Here is an 18,550-nt window from a genome sequence, read left to right on the forward strand (position 1 = left end):
GAAGGAGCCAAAGACCAGGCTTGAAAGGGCAGTAATCAAAAACCTGTAAGCCTACTTGACTATTACTAAAATGTCCCCACCTCATCATGGGGTCAAAGCAGAAGTAATAGGGTCTAAGCAGTGTCCTGATCTTTTTATTAGGTACCCACATCTTCTCAGATGGCCACAGCTGCTCCTAGTTCCCGATATATAGTTCAGGTCTCCATCTAGGCACTTTGGTAGGTGCCTGCTTCTCAAGAATACAACTAGGTATTTTTCATCTCTGTTCCTGTAGCTAGCCCAAATAAGATGCTTAACAAGGGACAAGTATATAGATACAAAGCTGAGCAGCTAGCACTGCTTGGCTCTTCCTTTGTACTTGAGACCAGCAGGAGTTCGTCTATGTCGTGACAGTCTCCTGGGCTCCCCTGGTATAAAGCCCTTTCCAAAGCATAGCATAAACACAGTGGTAATAGAAAGACCCAGGCCCTCATTCTTGAAGCAAAAAGTGTTGACTAGGAGAAAAGGGGAGCCAATAAACGAAAAGCCTAAGGCCCACTAAAGTTGGCCTAGTTGTAAGAACTAGGGGGAAAAGCACATCTCTAGGCCAAGTGTTACAAAACACCTTCAATCCCAGCACCCAGGAGGCAGAGGCAGGGGAATCTCTGTGAGTTAAAGGCCAAGAGACAAGATGACCAAGCACAGGATTGAGGATGGGTGGAAGACCTCCCTGGTCAGGCTCTGGCAGGCTTGATCCACTGATTGCACTGTGTAATGGGGGGAGGTGGAGATGCTGAGGGTTCCAGACCCCTCCGTAAGAGTCCTTACGTCTCTGAGTCTCTGCTGTCTTCTCTGTAATGTAGAGAGTTGTGGTACCTGCCTCCCCAGCTGCTGAGATGGACAGATGTGAAAGCATCGTATAGACAGCTGGTACAGCATGAGTGCAGAGTGCAGGGGTAACAGTTGCCGTGGGGCCCCAGCCCTTGACTCCCTACTTTGTCTTACAGAGGGCTGTCCTGGCTTGTGCAATGGAAATGGCAGATGTACCCTGGACCTGAATGGGTGGCACTGTGTGTGCCAGCTGGGCTGGAGAGGAGCCGGATGTGACACGTCCATGGAAACCGCCTGTGGGGACAGCAAAGACAATGATGGAGGTAGGGATCTGGCGTCTGTGGACCCCGGCAGGCGTCCATGGACCCCGGCCTGTTCGAGGGGACACTGCTGGGTTAGCAGGGAACCAGCATCCTAATCCACAGTGAGGGACTTCGGGACACAGAAGACTGTGTGGGTAGCCTGAGGAATGGGTGCTATTGCTAGTTAGTATAGTTTGGCTCATTAAAATGAGTGACTGTAAATGAAATTGGTTGGCATATATTGGCCAGTGGAGAGAAGGCAAGGAGAAGCATCCTCAGTTAGCCCTGTGGTGGAATGGTTACCTGGCCAGGGCCTGCAGAAGCAGCCTTCTTCCATATCCCGGAAACTGCGAAGGATGTTCCTCCAGGAAAGGGGGTTCACTCACTTGGATTAAGGTGTCTTCTCTGATTCTGAAGGTAACCCTCTTAGGAACACCAAGGCATTCTTTCCCCTCACATACTCTCTCATACATACAGGTTTGTAATAGCATCTGCCTTTGCTTTTTTCCCAAGTGTTGGACAGCCAAAACCCAAGGGAAGAGGGCTTAGCCTTATGGAATATTAACTCAGGGTGAAAACCAATTTTTATTAAAACTTAGATTTTTAACCCCATCTGGGTACTGGGTGTCTCTGAACCTTACTCTCCCCAAATGTAAAATGAGACTGTTGACAGAGGCTGCTCGTTCATTCCCAACTGCTCAGACCCAAAATAATTACACAAAACTGTATTAATTAAAACACTGATTGGCCAATCACTTAAGCATATTGCTAGCTAGCTCTTATATCTTAAATTAACCAACCCATTTCTATTATTTTTATATTTTATCATGAGGCTCGTGGTTTACCAATAAAGTTCCAGGGCACGTCTGTATTCTCTGGCGACTACATGGCATCTCGCTGACTTCCCCTTCTTTCTCCCAGCATTCAATTTAGGTTTTCCACCTAGCTCTACTCTGCCCTATCACAAACCAAAGCAGCTTCTTTATTCATCAACCAACAAAAGCACCACATAGACAGAAGGACCTCCCACACGATGAAGCAGTTTGCCCATCAAGGTTATCCAAGTCTTTATATTTGCCATAAATTAGCTTCCGTTTCTCTATGGTGTAAACTTGCATAATGTTCTTCATAATATACTCTACATCCCCACGGGGTAGAACCTGCTTCTACCAACCGCAGGGAGTTACTGGAAAAATAAAGAAGACAGACACAAAAACAAAGAAAATTTCTCTTTCTGATGCTGGCAGCTGACACACTTAGGCGGCTCTCTTTGATTTAAACTGAGAGACATTTCTGTGTTCTGCACAATGTTAGAAACTGGAGAACTAGAAACTTGGCCTCCTCCCTTCTGGAAATTTCCTACCTACAGCAGTTCTACAATCTCAATCCCCATGAGGATCAAAAGGCCAAGTGTGTAACATTGTGTCACTCTAATTCAACTGGCCACCCTGGCTCTAGAGTCCTAGAACCATTGCTTAAGAGCCTTGGTGTTTGTCTGGACTGCCCTAGTGCCATCCTTTCCCTTGCCCACATCCAGACAGCAGTCATGCAGATAACCCCAGACGACAGCTATGAGAAGAATTAGAAGCAAGGTGCCCATAGGGTTGGGCCTTGATGGCATCTGAGCATAGACGTGTGTCTGCCTGGAATCCCATCGTGTTGCTATGTCCCTTAATCTAGCTGAAACCTAGAGAGATCATCCGTTATTCAGTTGCCCAAACATGTAGCATCTCTTTTGGAGGACCATGTCTCACAGCAGGCACGGAGATGCAAAAGTCCTGTCCATCCTCCAGGAACTCAGAGGAAGGAGGAAGCACCAAGGTTGAGTGTTAATGGATTGTTCTAAGTGCAATTGCAGGGTTATGTATTAGTTGTAGGATGGGGAAAACATTTATTAGAAAGGTGATATCAGAGCAGGAAGGAGTTTTATGTGGAGGGAGGGGCATTTTGTTCTCAAGAGATCACACAGAAAAAGGCAGGGCAAAGTGAGGAAGGGTATTAAGCATCCTTGTCTTCAAGTAAGAGAAAGAGCAGTCTGACTCTGTCTGTGAGGAAGAGATCGGCTTCTGCTGTCTGTAGGATGCCCTCAGCATCCCACTGCATCTTGCCTGTGTGACTGCAAGACCAGTGATAAACAGTAAGATTCATGGAAAATTAGTAAAAAGGAGAGAAGCCATACTGGGAAATCATTCCCTTCCCCAGAGTCCAGGATCTTGGCCCAAGCTTTCACACAGCTGTGGAACATCTGGACAGCTAAGGAACTAAGGGTCTTTGCGATGTTCAGAAAACATATAGTCGTTCCCCCCATACACACACACATACAGGAACACCAGAGTAGACACCTTGGTTGTTATGTTTCAGAGACAGGCAACACTGAAATGCCCACTTTTCCCAGAGAACCTGCACCCACAGTAGTCCCGAACCCCATGTTATAGAAAATGATCTAGACCCTAGGGAAATGGAACCTTCTCCAGTTGCTCCGAGCAGTGAGCCAGCACAAAGCAAAAAAAGAACAGCCAGAAAATCCCCAATTACAGGAGAACATACCTCATACATTGTTTGAAGCATATTATAGAGCAAAATGAGTTTGTATGTCCTCTGCAGCACACAGAAGCTGTGCTGTGAGGGCCTTCATTTGCTCCATGAATGTTCGCTGAGCAAGTGCACCGCGTCAGGCCCTAACTCCCAGGGCTTCAGAAATAAACCCAAGAGACTCTGCCCTTGCAACGTGTCAGATTCAGAAAGAGGAAATGGAGGTAGCTGGGAGACTGTGGGTTCCTGCTGTCCCAGAAAAGCATCCAGCCATTCAGCTGATAATGTCAACCACCTCAGAGGGGAAGGGAGACATGGCTTCCCTGGGAAGACCTCACATAGGCATCACAACTGGAAATCCAACTGTCTTGGGAGGACAAATTGGTTTCTCCACTGTGAAGCAAGGAGATGCCTCACTTTGGTAGACTGGCCTTTCTATCCATTGAGAGAGTCCGGAAGAAGCCCCAGAGGGTTCCGGATTTGTAAGGTGGTGTGGATGAAATAAACTACAGGTTCCAAAGGGACAAACATTACCCTCACTGGCTTTCTATCTCTTGGCCTTGCACAGGCAGAAACAGTCTGGTAGAAGGAAAAGCGGGGCCACCATGCAGAGAGTCACACATAGGCCATATTTAGCAATGCACCATTTTCCCTTCTGTGGAGCATCCCTGCTCTTGGGTCTCACGGTTGGCAAGGCAGCACACTCTTCTCTGAGAGGATCTAAGGACCAGTGAGCATGGCCCGGTCTCCCTCAGGAAGCTCACGGTCATGTGGAGGAAACTGTCATCCAAATGACTGAATCTCATGGAAGCAGAATGAGAGGAACACCTCCATGCCAGCCCAGGCAGGAGACTTAGCGCAAGGCCAGAAAGCAATTCAGGGTCAAGAGAGAGTTTAAGAGGCTCCCTGAGCAGCCAAAATGACTTGGGGGCTTGGAGGAGATTAGCAGAGCTTTAATGTTGAGTAGCAGGGCTAGAAGAAACTCCAGGTCCTTCTCACCCCCCCCCCCCCCCCCCCCTCAGCATAATGTAGATAGGGAAACAGGAAACCAGAGAGAGAGAGAGAGAGAGAGAGAGAGATGTGACGTCATGTATCTCATGGTCACACAGACAGCCAATAGCTCAGCCCCTACTGGGACTCCCGGCTCCTGCTGAGCTGCCCCATGTAGCATTGTGCATTTAGAGCATGCCTCCTCCTCTCAGAGACTCTCTTCCTCCTTGAAATGTGGGGAGTGTCTACCCAGGCCTGAAGAGGCTTTGAAATATGCCACGGAGCCTTCTCGAGCATGAGAGAGCTCCAATAGCATTTGACAGCTTGTAGCTCAAGGGTGCACTCTCATGCAGTGATGCCCTGAGGGACGTGGGATTGATGTCCCTCATCATCTCCCAGGGGGAAGGAGATGAAGGTTTAGCTACTGTTCTCTCCAGGTCACACCACCGACTAGCAGCCTGCCAATGTCCTTGAGGCCCCTTTAAACCTTTCCCTATACCCAGACCTCACCTCAGGCTGGCCCCTTTTGTCAACCACCAAGGCCCTTCAAGCTACCTGAGAACTCCCATTTCCTCTTTTTATTCCCCCAACTTTCTAGGCTTAAAACAATTTTTCTCAAATTCAAGTTGAATTCCAAGGTTCATTAAGAATGCTGTTGTGGTGTTTTTAATCTGTGAGACACACAAAAAAGTTACACAATATGGTTGAGTTGGGAGCAGTTTTATTGGTTTGTTGGTTGTTTGTTGTCTGAATTGAAAAGCAGAAAGCATCCCTATGTGACTAGGGAGCGGCTGGTCTCCTGAACCTCTGTAGTGTTTGCTCAGCGCATCTCAGATGCCTCAGGTTTCACCCCAGGGCTCAGAGGGGCAAGTCCTGGGCCTCTGACACTCACAGAACCTCAGTTCACCGTGTGTCTCAGATGCTGATGAAAACTTCCTTCTTCTATCTTACCCTTCGTGAATCCCTTCCTGAAGTGCAATCACGTGTGTCTGACCATCCATGAAATTCCTGTGCCCGCTTCAAAGACGGGGAAGCTGTGGTCCACCTGTGCCAAGTGACGTCACTCAGGGTGCCTCCATTGCAAGGCCACAGATAAAACTCCAGGCTATAGCTTTAAAGGGCCCATGTATGATGAGGCACACTATAATACAAAGATGAAAACCACATCCCCTGGATCCAGATTCTGGGTCCCTTGTGCTATGTGACCTTGGGGAAGCTACTCAGCTTATCATTTTCAAGTGACGGCTCCCTTCCTGATCCTTTCTGCCTGAAATCATAGAGCATCATGTTTATCATAAAATATATGTTTATATACAACTGATTTCCATCAGAACGCTACTCCCTGTGAAGTTTTAGACTACCTTTTTTGCAGAAAGGTTTAGTATATTTTGTATATATTGGTGGATTTTGACTGTTTTTTTATTTTTTATTAAAATCCGTATTCCAAGTTGGGTGCGGTGATTCCCATCAATAATTCTAACACTTGGGGGATGCTGGCAAGAGGAACACAAGCTCATAGGTTACCTAGTAAGATCTGGTCTTAAAAAAAAAAAATCTATCCCAAACATTGCATATTCATAGAATAAAAGGTCCACCTCTGCCTGGTTTTCAAAGCTCCCCCAACAAACCTGTAGGCGGCAGAGAGATTTACATACAAGGACACGAAGTCTCAGAGAACTGGAAGAAGTTACCCAGCCGCACACAGTGGATCAGCGGGAGAGCTAGACTAGACAGGAGCCCTGTCTGTAAAGAAGATGCTGGAACAAAAACTCCACTGGAATTTAAACAGCCAGATCCCTTTAGATGACACTTCTCAAAGCAGCTTCAAGGTATCAAAACGTCTTCTGCGGCTCCTGGCCCATGAAAGACAATTGGGGATGGCAATGACGCAGCCCAGAAGGGGAAATTTCAAAAGAACTGCAAACAAAGAAAGCTCCCTGTCCTTCCACCACCCTCTCCACCCATCTCCCACTGTGGGCATGGAGCGCTCACACAAAGCCCTAGCTAGAATCTGGTCACCCTCCAGACGGTCTCTAAACCACATTTCTCGTGATAAGAGACAAGAGAGGAATTGACCTTTAAAAAAATCTCGTGTTCCAAGGAGCAGATAAAGATTTCACAAGCCCTTTCGAAAGAAGGCACGGAATCCATTATAGCAAATAACAAAAACTTCTCTGGGATGTGTACAAAAATGGGAGATGTACCCAGCCCTTCTTCCCCAGTGCCTGCCCCAGGGGCTGCCCACAGCTTGCTGCAAGACCAGCCAGTCTATGGCCTGCAGTCTGCCCACATCTCTTTCCAGCCATGCTCTGGGTGTTCTGGTTCCCCTCCCTGCTGTCCCATAGGGACAGGAACTGGCTTGCTTATTTCCGCAGCTCCCGTGCATAGCACAGCACCTTGCCCGTGTAGGCACCGTGCTCACAGTGTAAAGGAACAAATGCATGAATGATCCTGCGAGGCTCAGCCCTCTCATGGGGAGGAAGGGGAAGCTCAGGGGTGGTGGAGATGCCCAGAGCGAGGGCCCACCTCAGCCCAGGGTGGGCTGTATCCTGGAAGAGAGAAAGCTTGAAGACAAGGATTGCTAAGAATAAGCGGCTTCCCCGTGGCTGTCCCGGGTTTCCTTACACTGGTGGTTGTAAGTCTAGGACGAGTCCCTCACTCTCTGCCGGCTTGCATCAGCCAACCTCATCTGGCTGTTGTCTGCAGACCTGGATGGTTTCTGTCATAGCCCCCACCCTAGATAGGCTGGCCAAACCAATCCACCTGTTAAATGTGGGAGCCTCACAGAATCATTCATACATGCATATACATGCATGTACACATACGTGTATACACACATACATTCATACACATACTTATACATACATACACACGGATACACATATAAACACATACATGCATACACATATACACATACATACACACAGATACACATATAAACACATACATGCATACACACATATACACAGACAGACACACAGACACACAGATGCACATATGAATACACACATACTGTGGAGCAGACGTCCACAATGTTACAGGTTGCCAGTGCCAGTTCTGAACACAGGGGTTTTGCACAAATGCTGGGCTTATATAATGCACCTTTGAGAGTGAAGTTTGTGGGTTCCCCCCCATTCATTTCAAAATATGTGTCTCATTTAAATGTGACGGTGGAGGAATTGCCCACATTTACTGTTCAGCAAATATTTATCAAATGTACGAGGAGGAAACACCAGCTTAACAAGGTACAGGCAGGCCGAATTCTGGCCTGGCATCAATCACCAGGACACGGTGGGCAATTCCTCAGTCCCGAGGTCTCTGGTGAGGGTGCGGTTTATGTGGTGTCTCCTTTCGAAAGGGCCCTGAGAGCTCCGGTAACCTAACTTGCATGTGTCACCCCAGCTGGCTTTACCCAGTTCAGACCTCTGGGGTCACACTGTACCCAGAATCCTGCCTGGAATGTGTACAGAGGAAAAGACCAGGGCTTGATCAAATGGCAACTGGTTGCCAGGATACCAGGATACTGGCCGAAGGGAAGTACCTGTGAGAAGCCACCAGTCACTGTCCCTGGCTGGGTCCTTACATGGGAAGCTCTCACCGCCTGCCTCTCTGAGTCTCACAGCATCTCTGTGAAGTAGGCTTCACGGTGATCCATTTAATAGATGGAGGAAAAGGCTCAGAGATTTTGCCGGGACATGTATTTTCAGCAAATACATGACCCGGGAAGGTCATCATAGCACCCTACTGCCCACAAGATGGAGGAGAAATGGGGAGCAGGGGAGCCCTGGAAGGCAGGAACAAAGTGAACTGAAGCCAGGGCAGCAGGCACAGAAGCCGCGGCACCACGCCGAGAATGGCAGGGTGCGCTCACAGTGGGGCATCGCTGCTGCCACCACAGGGAAAACTGGAGCCCTCGGAGGCTAGATGTGAAGCATGTCCCTGCTAGAGCAGAGCAGGTGGCGCAGAGCTGGGGCACAGAAAGAGGCACCCGTGAGAGACAGAACTCACAGCAGAAAGGTCCTGCCATAATCTTGCAAACCCTAGTACTAACGCCAAGCTAAAAAGTCAACCCAGAAAGCAGTCCTGTGTGAATGGTACTCAGTCTGGCGTGGCAGGCAGCAGTCACCAGAAATCATGCTGGAGGGTCACCAACCACGTGAGATTCCCAGCGAGACTTCTAGAACAGGCGGGAATGGCTGACTACAGGCTGGGTTTAATGATAGCATACAAGAGGATGAGTACTCACAAGAACGAAATCCGAGAGACTATCCATAAAAAAACTTTTACATGGCTACAGAGATAGCTGATGTGTAAAACCATAAGGATGGAACAAGATACTACCAGGAGGGGGGAGACGGCAGGTTTGTAAAAGTCCCAAAGAGACTATCTACAGTCTTAAAATATGGTCATTTAAGTTAATGACCCAGGGGACCAATTAAATAGCAGACCAGACACAAATGAAGGGCAGATAAGGGAAGTAGGATGAAAGTCTGAGGAAATCAGGATGGGGCACAAACAAAAGGAAAGAAGTACAGAGGCTGAGAGGCGTGAAATAGGAGCCGGCCCTTTAAACTTTTATTAGTATCCCGAAGAAAGGGCCAGGGAGAAATGAAGAAAGGAGCATTCTTGGTTTATAGGAGAACTTTCCAGAGCGTATGCAAGATCCAATCCTAAATAAAATGCCTGAAGAGTGGCATATGGTTCACTGTAGAGCACGCATGCTGAGTCCTGGGTTTGGAGACAGCCAGGCTACAAAGGAAGCCTCGTACACGTACAGTCGATGTGGACTGATCCACGAGTCTAAAGAAGGAAGCGTCTTTCTTTGTCTGTCATGGTGTATGGCTAAAGAAACCGAGGTTGGAGACATTAAGACTTGTGCAGGGTCCCACAACTCCTGTGGCCATCTGGCTGGAGAGAAACTGTCTTAAGCGCTGAGCCTGGCATGGCAGGGCATCATTTCAGTAGGGCTCCCAAATTCCTATTCTCCATTTACAAAACTGTTCCCGCGAGTCTCTCCAGGATGACTCAGAGAACATTCCGTGTGTCAGAAAGAACGGACTTCAGGTCCCCCCCCCCTCAACTTCTTTACGAACTACCTCTACGGCCGTCAACTTTACCATGCCTAAGATGTGGTTCCGTCTCTCTGAACAGCGGCCCCCTCACGGGATGGGTCGGCACTAAGGCCATTAGTCCTTATAAAGTGTTTAGCACAGTGCAGGGCCTGATGTCCCTGTCATTTGTCCCCCTCACCAACCTAACACAGTTGTCGATGAGAACCACCCTCACTCCCGGGCTACCTTCCTCGGGGCTGGAGAGTAGGCATCCCTCCCAGGCGCCGCATGGCAGAGTGTTTATGGAAAGGTAAAAGACTGGCTTTCCAGGGACTACTTTGGTGGTAAACAGGAGCAGGCAAGAGCTAATAAAATTTCAAATTAGCCATGACTTTTCACGGCCCTTCAATTGTGCCGGCTGATTTAATGGTCACCGTCCCTGCTCGCTGGGATTGAATAATGGAGCGTCTCTGCAGAGTTATGGCTGCGGCCACCGGAGCTGTCATGCTCACATCAATAGCAGAATGCAAATAACCCCCGGCTTGGGCTGTAATTATGTGTTTAAGCAATGTCTAGCGGGGGCAGCCAAAAAGGGTGAGATGAAACCCGCCACACAGGAGAGGGTGGCTGCTTTGCTGGGCAGTGGGACCTGGAAGCTAGAAGACAAGCTAAGGTTACCACCCACAATAATACTGGGGTGAGGTACAGGATGGTTCTGCCAGGTAGATAGTCCCTCGTTTCAGTAAACCATGTTCTAGGTTCAGGATCTACCTTTATTAAGAAGCACCTACTGTGTACCCAGTACTTGGTTGAATTTGGGGATGTAGTGCTACATGGGTCATTGTTGAAAGGAAACTTAATGACCCTCTTATTATCTGTGTGAGAACATGGGAAGCTGGCTAAGTAAATGCCTCAGTGTGTGAAGGGGCTTGTCACCAACCCTAACCCAGGTTTGATCCTTAGGACTGAACGAATGGAAGGAAAGACTCCCCAGGCTGTCCCTTAGATCTACACGCACACTGTGCCCATGCTTTTACACACATGTGTGTGTGTGCACGCACGCACGCACGTGCACACACGCACATGCACACACACACACACACACACACCTGAAGAAACTGTAGTAATTTTAAAAAGTGAGAAAAATATAGGAATCTGAGACCAGATAGTTTAAGTGACTTGCCTAAGGGCACACAGTGGGAAGAGTCACAGCTGACATCTGATCCCAGGAGTCACAGCTGGCAGCGGCTCCCGTCCTCTAGCTCTGGAATCCAGACTCTGTCACTGTGCTCCCTCCCCGGAGGCCACGGGCACTTGGGTATTGTACAAAAAATGGGGGGAAAATGGAAAAAACAACAACAAATGGAATATTGCCAGGGATGCTTGTCCCTAATTTACTTAAGGGGGCGCGAGAAACTGGGGTTGAGGTCGACCAAGAGGCTTGGCCATTTAACTAAATTCAAGTTCCCCAAGCACTGTTCATTCAGCTGTTGAACACACCATAGAAGGTAGGCCTGAGGTGACGCAGCCGGTGAGAACGAGAGAAACAGGACAGCCAGGGTGTATGCCGTGCCCTCCAGTTGCAGATTCCATACTATAAATCCTAGGGAAACGGAGCTGAGGTGGATGTGCCGCGTTTCTCCGGCACTGCTGGTGAGAACACAGTATTCGGAGAGATCAGACTCAGCCAGTTGTCTGGGGTCAGTCTTACAGACAGGGCTGGGACATGAACTTCAGGCTCCATGGCTCATGATCCTACCATCCCAGCAACCGCTGAATACAGTTGATTGAACAGATCATGTCCTGGCTTTTACAGACTAGCATCTCGTGTTATCCGCTGCGTCATTTGTTGACTGTTTATTTGGTTTGTTGTTGTTGTTCATTTAATAGCCATTTCAAAACGCATCTGCTGAGTGCTAGGGGTCCAGCAGAGATAACCAAAGCACCCCTGGGAACCAGGATGGTTGGAAAGTTTTCCAGTGTCACATAGTTCAGAAGCTGTCAAGCCAGGATCTGAACCCGGGCAGTACACAGGTCACCTCTGCTTGTAACATCCAAGATGTGACATCTTCTGACCTCTGGAGCAGTTACCTATCCTAAATTGTTAGTTGGGAACTATAAAAGTTCCTTACAATAATAAAGCCCGAGCCGGGCGGCGGTGGCGCACGCCTTTAATCCCAGCACTCGGGAGGCAGAGGCAGGCGGATCTCTGTGAGTTCGAGACCAGCCTGGTCTACAAGAGCTAGCTCCAGGACAGGCTCCAAAGCTACAGAGAAACCCTGTCTCGAAAAACCAAAAGTAATAATAATAATAATAATAATAATAATAATAATAATAAAGCCCGAACTGTGTAGCCTAGGCTAATCTCTTTCTTTGCATTTGGGAAGTAGGGTGAGCTGTAATAGTTTAGGGGTCCTAAAGCTCCCCATCCATGTGGTCGAGACAACTCCCTGCCAGTCACAACTCACAGAAGGCAGATCCTCTGCAGGGCTGAGGGCTGTGCCCCAGGCCACTGATCCCACAGCCGAGGAAGCTGCCACAGTTACAGGGCCTGACCGTTCTTTCTTCTTCCTCACGCCAGAGCCAGGGAGTCACCAGGTTTTAGATTTCACTCTGTAGGTCTCTCGAAAACAATGACTGTGCCACTCTCACCTATGCTGCTCCATTTCTCGTCTTGCAACATCAGCACCCCCGCCCTTCCATCTGTGAGTTTTAACCGTGTGCCTTGGATGAAGTCACCTTCCGTTGCAAGTCTTTGGGGGTGGGTACCTATGGCATAAGGGCAAATTTCCAGCTCACTAACATGGACTAAACGGTCCAGCACAGCTGCCCCCAACCCACACCACAGCCTCATCCTTGCTATTTCCCCCCTAAACACCGGCATTTTGGCTTAGCATCTCTGATAGCCATGCATTCTCTCGCCTCTGAGCTTTCCCAAAAGCTCTCGCTGCTATCTCCTTAGAAGAGGACAAACAGTGTACACACCATATGGTTACCTAGCTGTATCACCTATGAGACAGAAAGTCTGGGGCCAGAGGTATATGAAACACCCGGATCTTCTTGCGCTTCTGTCTGCGTCTGAAGTTTGCCAATGAGGGACAGATAAAGTAAACACGGCCGATTGAACATAGCTATATAATGTTCTACACATGCTCTGTCGCCCCTGCAGATGGCTTGGTAGACTGCATGGACCCCGACTGCTGCCTCCAGCCCCTCTGTCACGTCAACCCGCTGTGCCTGGGCTCCCCTGATCCTCTGGACATCATCCAAGAGACCCAGGCCCCTGTACCCCAGCAGAACCTGCACTCCTTCTATGACCGTGTCAAGTTCCTCGTGGGCAGGGACAGCACACACATCATCCCTGGGGAGAACCCCTTTGATGGAGGGTAAGTCCGTGGGGCTCAGCCCCAGCAGCAGCTCTTGCTGGGAGACTGATGTCTGGCGTGAGGAGGCTGAGAGGGTGGGCGGGCGGGAGGCTCGGACGTGTTTGCAAGAGAGGCTAAGACGCAGCCTCCAGCCAACAACACTGCTGTCCAAGGGCTTTCGAGCAAAGCTGTGCCTCTCCCACTGGGTGACAGATGGGGTGGGTGAAAATCAAAGGTCTGAGGGGAATCTTGGATCAATACCCACTTTGCAGTCAGCTCTTTCTGATCCCGTGGTGTGAGCTGCAGGGCTTTGACACTGTTTGCCCTCCGAGCTGAGAGAAGGCTTTACTAACCTGGAGGCAGGGGCCACTGCTGCACCCCAGGCCATGTGTCCACGCGGTCTTTCCCAGGTCACGTGTCCACGCATCTTCCCAGGCCACATACTCACACATTCTTCCTTTAATAATTGTGTCACCCACGGAACATTTTCTCACTGAGACCCCGTCTGTGTCTGGACCAGTGCTAGGATGACAACAATGGGTAGGATATACTGTCTGCCTATTGGTTACTTACTGTCGACTGGGCTATAAAATGAATTTAGTTATGATATACTTGGCCAAAAATATGTAGTAAGGGTTCTAAGGGACACAGAGGAGGTGTGCTTGGGATGAGTAGGGGGAAACAAGATTTTTTCTCTTGGTTTTTCTAGACAGGGTTTCTCTATATAGCCCTGGCTGTTCTAGAACGCACCCCATAGACTAGGCTGGCCTCGAACTCACAGAGATTCACCTGTCCCTGCCTTCTGCATCCTGAGATTAACGTCTTAAAGATGAGAGACAGTTAGCCAGGCCGGTGAAAGAGTGGAGGTTCAGAGGAGGAAGAAGAGTTCACACAAAAGCATGCGGTATGGCGGGATCCGGGAGCCAGCAAAAGATGGCCCGGTGTTCTCTGCTCTGGTCAGGACATCAAACCAGTACAGTGTCCAGAAGGAAAGATAACAGTTTCTTTGGAATGTCTTCTAATACAGTAATGCTTCATGTGTGCGTTAACACGGTGAATCCAGAAGTCACTGAAAATGACGTCTGTGCCAAAGGGTCCCTACCCTGAGTGACGAGAAGTGAGGAGACTGTGGGAATGAGGAACCAGTGGGGCTTGGCTGGAGACGGGTGTGAGGCCGAAGGGGTTTCCTGTCCGTGGGTGCTGGGGTGGATAGTGGTGACGTCACCAGGATGAGGATCTAAAAGCAAGACCGGGGGTAGGAGAAAGATGGTGGCCTCACCTTGAGCAGAGAAAGGGTAAAGAGACAACATAGTCCCACATCCAGGAGGAAGTGTCTGTCGGCAGTCTGAAGACATTCTGGGGGTTACACGGTGGTTGAAGTTCAAAGCCCTTGATTTGGGAAGACTCTACAGCAGGCAGAGGGTAGGCCAGCGAGCACCCAGTGCTCGCTCCAGGAGGGTGGAGACCACAAGACTCCAGAGCCCTGCGAGACCCTTCCCACTGTGCCCGATGAGCAAGTCCTGGCAGGGGACACAAGGACATGGAAAAGCAAAAGGAGAGAAAGAAGGAAGTACGCTGAGCCCAGAGAGAGGGTCGTGACACACAGCAGCATTCCAAGGGTCACCTCCTTAGAGGTGTGGGTGTCAGTGCCGAGGAGAAGGCTCGCTCACTAAAGCGCTTGCTGCAGAAGCGTGAAGGCCTCTGTTCCTACCCTCCGAACCTACCTATTAAAATTCTGGGCCCAGAGTCACGTGGCTGGAACTCAAGTGCCAAGGAACCAGAGATGGGCAGGTACCCAGAGCTGCCTGGCCAGCCATTCTAGCTGAAATGTTCAACTCCCAGCTCAGTGGGAGGACCCTGCCTGGAAGAATAAAGTGGAGAACATAGAAGACCCAACTTCACCCCCAGTGTCATGGGCACGTACACCACTCAGGTGGATACATTAGAGGGCGCATTCTTAAACATACCCCAAAGCGGGTACAGTGGCTTTTCCGTGTGCACACATCCAGTCGCATGCTAGAGCAAGGAACATCAAGGTGGGGGGGGGGGGAATGACATTTCTTGGCCAGAGCTGCTGCTTTTGTTCCTAGGCTGAAAGCTGCTGCTATCTTATTCAATTGTGTGATTTTGTATCTAGGCTTATAGGCCTTCCCCTGGTGTGAGTTCTTTTAATCAACTGCAGATATAAATAATATTCCTACCAAGGAAAATGGTGCTTGTTCAGCCTTTCATGACCGGCCCATATGGCATCCGATTAGAACTACGGTTTGTCAGTTGCCTGTAGCTGTTCTGTTAGGGAGTACCCTATTCATGTCAGGCTGCTCCGTGCCAGCAGGAACATGTCCCCCGGGTGTCTTCCTCAGGACATGCTGAGCCTGCTGCTTAAGTACTGCAAGACGCTGTGGGACCTGCCCTGGGTTCTCAGCACGGCTTGAGACTTGTGAAGCCTGTGCTAGGGGAAGAGCCAAAGCTAAAGCCCGCTTCAGCTCCTGGCTTTGCCACCCCTGTGTGCATGCTCCAATGAGGGGCTCGATAAAATGCAAGAGTCACGCCAACAGCTGCCACCCCTTGAATCTGTTCTCCAGGCCAATCCTGCATCTCACTCATTAGAACTCAGGAGGTGCTCAAGGAATGTGCGTGCACATAAATCACCTTGAAGAATGAGAAATTCAGAGAGAAATGGAAGAGGCGAGGGAAGGGGGCAGATAGACACAGTCTATATTTCACTTGGTTTTAGACAGAGGATACGGGGTCCAGCAGGGCTCAGCCATCTGCCAGACAGCACACTGGAGGTGAGGATCAGAAGGTAGAGAAGGCAGCTCCCACATCCTTGCTTACACATCTGTTGCCTTCAGTTAAATTACAGACACTTGGAAGGCAGTGACTATTTATCTATGCGAACCCATGGCACGTCAAGAAGTGCCTGCCTGGAAGACGGTGTTTGTTTTACAAATGAGTCGATAATAGGAGGTTCCAAAATGTTAGTATGAAATCCCTCTCCTGGCCTTCACCTGAACCAGTAGGCCCCTGCTCCTGGCTGATCTAGATTCAGAAAAAATAGCCATCCATCACCACGGGTCCCCAAACATCCCTCTGTCAAATAAGCCTGGTGACCAGTCAGAAACACTGAGTGTCACGTGTCAGGTGCCAACTCCGTGGTTTCAAATGGGCCTAAGGTAAAAACCCTTCCTTGTGCAATTGGGATGAAGTAGAGTCAGCTTCCTGCTCAGACTGTTGCTTTCTTTCCTCTCATCTGAGAGGGTGGTTTTAGGGTAATGGAGAAGGCTCAGTGTTGCCTTCCTGGCTTTACCATAAGCCATGCATGCATGAAATACAGTAAATACTTCACAGCAGCCTTTAAAAAAAGATTAAAATAAAGGATCCATTTAGGGAGTGCCCTGTTCATGCCAGCCCGCTCCATGCCAGCAGGAGCATGTCCCCTGAGTGCCTCCTGGTTATGGACTGAGCCGGCCACCTAATAGATCAGTAGACGGTGGCTTTCACAGTGGTAGCATATCAAAACTAGGACAGACTTCGCAATCAGACAGACCTGGACTGAAGGGCAGTTGTGTGGGGCGGGGGCGGGGTTCCTGCTGTCGAAGGTCAGTCCCCTCATCCGAGATACCGGGTGAGTAACGTGTGTGTCAGAGGGCAGCTTGGAGAATTAAAGGGAAAGAAGTACACAAAGCTCAACTGGGGCGCCCGCCACCCAGAAACACCTCGGAAAATTACCTAATGGCGCGAGGATGGAGGTGATGGTGTTAGGAGCTGCCAGCTCCACTTCCTTAATGGGAAGCAAAGCTTGAGTAACAACTGCTCCCCAGAAACATCCAGCCCCCTATGGGGAGAGATGGGTTTAGGTGGCTGGATCACTATCAGAGAATAGGAAAAGGCTGTGTTCTGCCAGCCAGCTGACACTGGGATCCTTGTTAGTGAGGAATCCCGTGCACTTCTCCAGGGTGCAGCTGGTGGACAGACAGGCCTGCTTAGTGCCCACGTGTAACAGTAATAAAGCCCAACCCGCATCCCGGCAACCTATATGCTGTACCACGAGTTGCACGGTTTGACTAGGATTCCGCTCCACAGCTTCCAAGGTACAGACTGTCACCCCACAGCCTCTCTGAGTCCAGCAGGCCTCAGAAGGGTAACTCCTGCGTTCTGCATATGTCAGGCCTAGGGAGATTCAGATTGAGGGTTCAAGGCTACTGCCTGGAACTGGCTGGACCCCTGAGACATGGAAATAAACAAGCCACTCTCGTAGTACAGGTCTCTCCTCAGCATCCATCCATGTCTGGGATGAAGAAGCAAGAGAGTCCTCCAAGAGATACATAAGACAGGCGGAGCATTCGCGTGCCAGAAGGCATGGAATAGGGAGGGGCGGGCCACAGCTCCTCAGGAAGGGAGGCTGGACTCCATGGAAGAAACCACAGTGGTGGTTCGGAGCTGAGGTGGAAGGGCTTCAGAGAAGGGAGAGCAGGGAAGACCTCCCTCCGTCTCCTGTTGAAGTTAGTCAGCTTTGTATCAACAGACACCGACGAGAATGCCTTAAAGAGGACGGTAGAAGGATGTCCGACTGTCCAAACAGAGAAGAAAGAACACAGGACATAGACTGTGTCAGCAGACAGGGCATCTCCTGGAAACCCTCAAGGGGGAGCAGTTTCCTCTTCCGGCCGTGCAGATGTCTGAGCATCGCCAAGAAGGTTGAGAAACTGGATGTAGGGCAGATATCACCTCCATGAGCAGTTACTGGTTACAAGAGGATGCACCAGCAGAATAACCACCACCCAACGCTATTTGAATACAGGCTGAGAATACTCAAGAACCCTGTCTAGGTCTGAGACATGGTATGACTTTGACAAGCCTTGGCGGTTGTCAGCTCAGTCGCTCAGCAGATAGGTGGACAGGGAGGGGGGTTGATAGCACACAGCGTGGATGGGGGTGGCAGGACATGGCGTGGACGGGGGTGGCAGGACACGGTGTGGACGGGGTGACAGGACACGGCGTGGATAGGGGTGGCAGGACATGGCGTGGACAGGGGTGGCAGGACATGGCGTGGACGGGGGTGGCAGGACACGGTGTGGACAGGGGTGGCAGGACACAGTGTGGACAGGGGTGGCAGGACATGGCGTGGACGGGGGTGGCAGGACACGGTGTGGACGGGGTGACAGGACACGGCGTGGATAGGGGTAACAGGACACGGTGTGGACAGGCGTGGCAGGACAGGGCGTGGACAGGGGTGACAGGACACGGTGTGGACAGGGGTGGCAGGACACGGTGTGGACAGGGGTGGCAGGACACGGTGTGGACAGAGGTGGCAGGACACGGTGTGGACAGGGGTGGCAGGACACGGCATGGACAGGGGTGACAGGACATGGCGTGGATAGGGGGCAGGAGAACCTCACATGTAAGGGGTGTAAGCGAGAGCATATAAATATGTGAGCCTGTGTGTACATGAAAGCGTGTGGACATGTAAGGGTATGTGAAACGTGTATGCATACAT

At 50.0% G+C, this 18,550-nt stretch overlaps 1 protein-coding gene across 5 annotated transcripts in view; it reads left to right on the forward strand.

The window, feature by feature from the left end:
* Positions 1-18,550, forward strand: part of Tenm4 (teneurin transmembrane protein 4) — a 362,508-nt gene that overhangs the window by 270,272 nt on the left and 73,686 nt on the right. For all 5 annotated transcript variants that reach the window (XM_038313737.1, XM_038313739.1, XM_038313740.1 and 2 more), the window contains 2 exons: positions 987-1,133; positions 12,855-13,071. In XM_038313737.1, the coding sequence (XP_038169665.1) occupies positions 987-1,133; positions 12,855-13,071 (364 nt within the window). The remainder of the gene's footprint in view (positions 1-986; positions 1,134-12,854; positions 13,072-18,550) is intronic.

The sequence above is a fragment of the Arvicola amphibius genome, chromosome 12, assembly GCF_903992535.2.
Source record: "Arvicola amphibius chromosome 12, mArvAmp1.2, whole genome shotgun sequence".
Taxonomy (NCBI): Eukaryota; Metazoa; Chordata; class Mammalia; order Rodentia; family Cricetidae; genus Arvicola; species Arvicola amphibius.